Source organism: Fistularia commersonii, chromosome 4 (genome assembly GCF_037954325.1).
Source record: "Fistularia commersonii isolate RoL2024-O1a breed Wild chromosome 4, RoL_Fcom_v1.0, whole genome shotgun sequence".
In the NCBI taxonomy this organism is placed as follows: Eukaryota; Metazoa; Chordata; class Actinopteri; order Syngnathiformes; family Fistulariidae; genus Fistularia; species Fistularia commersonii.
Genome location: NC_141287.1, coordinates 7,944,558 through 7,949,611, shown reverse-complemented (window position 1 = coordinate 7,949,611; position 5,054 = coordinate 7,944,558). Strand labels below are relative to the sequence as shown.

The 5,054-nt window shown below is 42.0% G+C and overlaps 1 protein-coding gene across 1 annotated transcript; it reads left to right on the top strand.

Moving 5' to 3' along the window:
* Positions 1-1,224: 1,224 nt before the first annotated feature.
* On the top strand, positions 1,225-5,004 carry cdc50c (Cdc50 family member C). The gene is made up of 7 exons (XM_086145061.1): positions 1,225-1,648; positions 2,082-2,198; positions 2,995-3,102; positions 3,216-3,306; positions 3,385-3,528; positions 3,604-3,816; positions 3,964-5,004. Exons 1-7 carry the CDS (start codon positions 1,451-1,453, stop codon positions 4,149-4,151), a joined length of 1,059 nt encoding a protein of 352 aa, XP_086001187.1. The 5' UTR covers positions 1,225-1,450; the 3' UTR covers positions 4,152-5,004.
* The last annotated feature ends 50 nt before the right edge of the window (positions 5,005-5,054 follow it).

The window sequence follows — 5,054 nt, the reverse complement described above, 5'->3', positions numbered from 1 at the left end:
AAAAGCTAGTGGCATATACAGTTATACATGTGTATATTAAAAGCTCTACCAATTGTAATAAATGTTTTATAAAATACTGTAATTTTATTATTGAGCTGTGTAGAAACAGTTTAAAGCAAGAAATATTTATTCCTTCAAAAGCTGTCACGGGGCGTGGGGGCGGACTCGGGCAGGGAACCACACCTCAGAGCAGGAATCTGGATTGAAAGCGCTTTATTTGGATTGAACGGCAGGTAGGGTGTCGCTGGTAAGCCCCTGGCCCCGAGACGGAGTTGCACAGGGCTGGGTCTCACCAGGACGGGTGGCAGGCAGGACAGGGTCAGAGGTTACACCGGCAGGCTGGGTCCGGTCATAACGGGGTTGGGGTCCGGTCATGGCAAGTTAAAAGCAGGGCTGGGTCTGGTGGCTCACCTGGGTCAAGGCAGGATCTCAGGCTGGGTCAAGGTCCGGTGGTCCACCAGGGGGTCCCGGTCTACACGCAGGGTCTGGTGGTTCACCTGGGTCAAGGCAGGATCTCGGGCTGGGTCAGATGTTACACCGGCCAGCAGGGTCCGATCATGATGGGGTAGGGGGCGGGGCGGGGCGGGGCGGGCCGGGGCGGGCCGGGGGCCGGGGGCCGGGGGCCGGGGGCCGGGGGCCGGGGGCCGGGGGCGGCCGGGGGCGACAGGGGTCCGCTGCGGTCTGGGACACAATCCTCCGGCCGCAGGCAGAGCGTGCCACTGCCCTTTATAGGGCTCTTGATAAGCGGCAGCTGCTGCCGCTGGCACCGATTGCGAATTAATCCCAGCCGTGTCTCCTCTCGGCTGCCGGCCTGACAAAAGCACCTACAAATGAAACAGGCATTTTGTGGCACACTTGCTAACTTTTAATGCATGACTGCTTTACATGTAGAACTGCACGTATTAATTATAATTTACTTATTCTGGATCACTATCAAACTTTATTTTGAATCGATAAATGGGGATATTATTGAAGAAAACCATAAATTTATAAAGTACGTACGAATGTTTGAGCAGCAAATGCTTAATAGCATGGACTTCTTATGAATTGTAAACACAATCGTGTTTTACTTTCTATTTCATTGCGAATAAAACAAACCTCTGTGCCATCGGACAGGGGTATTTAACAAAAAGGAATCACAACTGCAAATGAATAATAATAGATAACAGAGGGAGGTAGTTAGGAAATGGACTACAGTTAATAAGTAACAAGCTAAAACGGCTTTCCATCCTACAAGGCACGCTGGGAAAGTCAGGTGGTTGGCAGAGCTGTCCGTGAGTGAATGTGTGTGTTTTGTCCCTTTTTTTGGTTTGTTGTTTTTCTTTAATCTGTGCGCATGTAGAGATATTATAGAACTACATAGCAGAAACCGGGCAGGGCCTCGATCATCTAAACCCTCCGAGTCTCTGACCGTCTTTTTCTCTTCGAGCCCCGTCAGAGGGTCTCTGTCATGGGCAAAGTGAAGGCTAAGACGGGCCCTCTGGCTCGGAGGCCTGACAACTCAGCCTTTAAACAGCAGAGGCTCCCTGCCTGGTCCCCCATGCTGACCGCTAACACCGTCCTGCCTTTCTTCTACTTTGTGGCATTGATATGTTTGCTGCTGGGAGTCTGGCTGCTCCTGACCGTCCAAAGCACACAGGAAATAAAGGTAGGTGTTTGTGTTTGAATATTACACTTTCTTCTGAAGTATTTTTTTATTTGTTTGCGAAACTATTTAAATATATGAATAGACGTGTATTAGGGTGCAGAGCTAGCAGAAGCCTTTATTTGAAAAAAAAAAAAAAAAATGGGAGTGGTGAGGGGAAAGGTCGAAGACTGCTATTAATAGGCTATGCAGTGTGTGTGTGTATGTTTGTGTATGTCTTTGTCAAAAAAAAACAAAAAAACTCACTAACCCAAGCTTACTGTTCTGTATATTTCCTGTGTATCTTGTATTTGCAAGTGTTATTTGCAGTCCCTATGTCCTCTATTGTAAGTCGCTTTGGATAAAAGCATCTGCCTAATGTAATGTAATAAGGAAATGAGGGAAACTTCACTTCCTAGGCATTCTGTTTATTAATTAACTCTTTCCTGTCTTTTAGCTGGACTATACTGACACAGAGAATTGTCGTATGTGCTTCGAGAAACGTAAAAATGTGAGCAGTGCAGCAGAAAAATGCATGTGCACTGTGTCGTTTAAAATCGATAAAGCCTTTACGGTAATCCAACACACACACACTCACATTAATTTTCTTCAAGGTTACTCTTTGTCCTGGGTATTCTTTGCTTGAGCTCCATATTTCCAGAATTACCTGAGAGGATGAGGTTTACTCAGGTGTGGAGATGGTCATTGTAAGTTAACTGACCAAAATTTTCTTGAAAGTCATTCAAGATTGTTTTGTGCAATTATGTTTGGCACAACACGGGGGACTTTTGTGACAGATAACCTTTGAAGGAATAATGGGAGCCACGTTGGTTGAAATTTTAGTTTTGGTTTTGTGATATGAAATTAAAATAGACCTTTTCTTTAAAGACCATCCAGAATTTGCATCATTACTCGTTCCAAGAGACTGAGAGGCATTGTTTTCTTCATAAACATTATTAAAAAGTATTTACCATCGACTATCTGTTTTGCACAGATCTATTGACAAGTGTTATAACTAGATGGAAACAAAGCAAGTAAAAGTAAACATACCAGATAATCTACACAGATGTACTCTGATGCCATTTCTTAGCTACGCCTGCTAAATATAATATAATTCCCTTATACTGACGTGTTAAGAATAGAGGGATTGTTGTATCAGCAAAGAAAGATGAGGTAATTATTGTATTCCCAAACATAATAGTATTGACTTATTGTCACACTTACCATGACAGCTATGACAATATGTCTTCATAATATAGAGCCAATGCTGTCATCTTTGTAAACTGATTTATTGTAAAAATGAAAAAATTGACATCATTTAACATGTTTTTTGACTTGAATAGTCTCAAGATGTTCCTCACGCTTTGCAGGGAGACGTCTTTTTCTATTATGGTCTCCAAAACTTCCATCAGAACCTCCGCAGATACATGGACTCAAGAGATGACGGGCAGATGGTTGGCAGAAAGAACAATTTAAAGGTGACTTTGTGGTATTTCCTTTTCATTACAAAGAAAATGCATGCATTATTACAGGAATTAAATATTTAATGCTAAATGTGAATTCTGGGCATCTGAATAAACCTTCTGTCTAGAAACCAAGCCAATATTGCAAGCCATTTACACACGGCCAAGATGGACTCCCTATTGCTCCCTGTGGTGCTGTTGCCAACAGTATCTTCAACGGTAAAATAAATTTCCTTCATTATCATTTACTGCATGTTAGCTCCATTCTCAAGTTTTTAACTTCTATCTGTTCTCCAGACTCCTTCACTTTGATGTACCATAATCCCAGCGGGTCACATCAAGTCCCTCTCTTGCGTAAAGGCATAACTTGGTACACTGACAAAAATGTCAAGTACCGCAACCCATCGATTGGAAACTTGACGCTCGCCGACGTTTTCCAGGGTATTGTAATTCTCTTACATCGAACCCAGTTTCTCACTTGTACAGTAAATGAGTATCTGATGTGTAACTTCTCAGGCACAGCTAAGCCACTGTACTGGCAAAAACCAGTGGATCAGCTTGATCCCCGCGACCCAAACAACAACGGCTTCATCAATGATGATCTGATCGTGTGGATGAGGGAGGCGGCCTTCCCAAACTTCAAGAAGCTCTATGGGGTTTTACACAGATTCAATGAACCCTTTACAAATGGGCTTCCAGCTGGAAGTTACAGCATAATGATCAACTACAGTATCCTTCCCTAGATGCATGTGTCAGTAGTTAGTAAAAGGAAGTAACACATGTCCCATTGTGTGCATTTTTCTTCATAGTATCTATTTTAAGACCTGGCCCCCTTTTGTGGTTACTTATTTTCAGCCTTGACCTCTACCCTTCCAGATTTTCCCGTGCAACATTTCCGAGGCAGAAAGGAAGTTGTGCTGACCACACTCAGCTGGTTTGGGGGTCAGAACCATTTCCTGCCCATTGCTTACTTGGTAACCAGCAGCCTTGTCTTACTGACAGCCGTCACCCTCACGGTAATCTGGTGGAAGTTTGGGAAGGATGGGAAGAACTTCGAGGAGTGATGGGTAAGAAGGGGAGTTTAGCAGTGAAGCACTGACTTTAAAAATAAAAGCTGCAGGGAAACAATAAATGTAAAGATGCATCTGGTACAAAGTTTACATCAGCGGATTGTTTTGCTTTATCCAGAAACCTTTGCAAGCTTGTCAAATGGACATTTTCACCCCAAAAAAATGTAAAAAAAAAAAAAAAATGGAGTGATTTTTACTGTTTCAGTTTTATACACCCTTGTATTTATTTACACAATTGTAAGGCATTGGCGTTCAGTCAAAATTGGGTTAACTGGACGATACGTACAACTAAAGGAGGGAGTGTGAGGTTTTATTCAACAGATTTGCTTTCATGGATGATTCAAGGCTCACATTGATACACAACTATATTTAAGAAGACTTAAAATGAACTTAAATTTTTAGTTATCATTTCTTGGTTGTGATGCATGTTTGAATATTTAATATTTCTTTTCCAATTCAGCAGCAAAGTGTTGTGCCTTTTATATTTTAATGTCGGTGAAGTTAACACATGTCCAATTACTTGAAATTGCAATGCCATTTTTTGAGTTTCGTGATGCATGCCAATTTTTGATTACACGGTGTATCATTAAACACGAAAAAGTGGCAGCCTACTTTCTCTATCATTTTCTTATTACCTAGGACAGCTAGTCTTGATTCACAGTATGGTGTTTTTACATGTTAATAACCACATAAAAGCCCAACACCCCCTCAAGAGCTGACACTTTGGTAAAATGAATGTCATAACATTGTTTTGCAAGTGCGGCACTGAGATTTTTTTCTTTAATGAGAAAGAAAAGCTGTAATACCAAAGCCTCTCTGAGGAAAAAGCTACATGTTTATAAAGATGGATAGGAAGTCATTGTGTTTGCATTTTTTGACCGCTGATAAAACTTGACA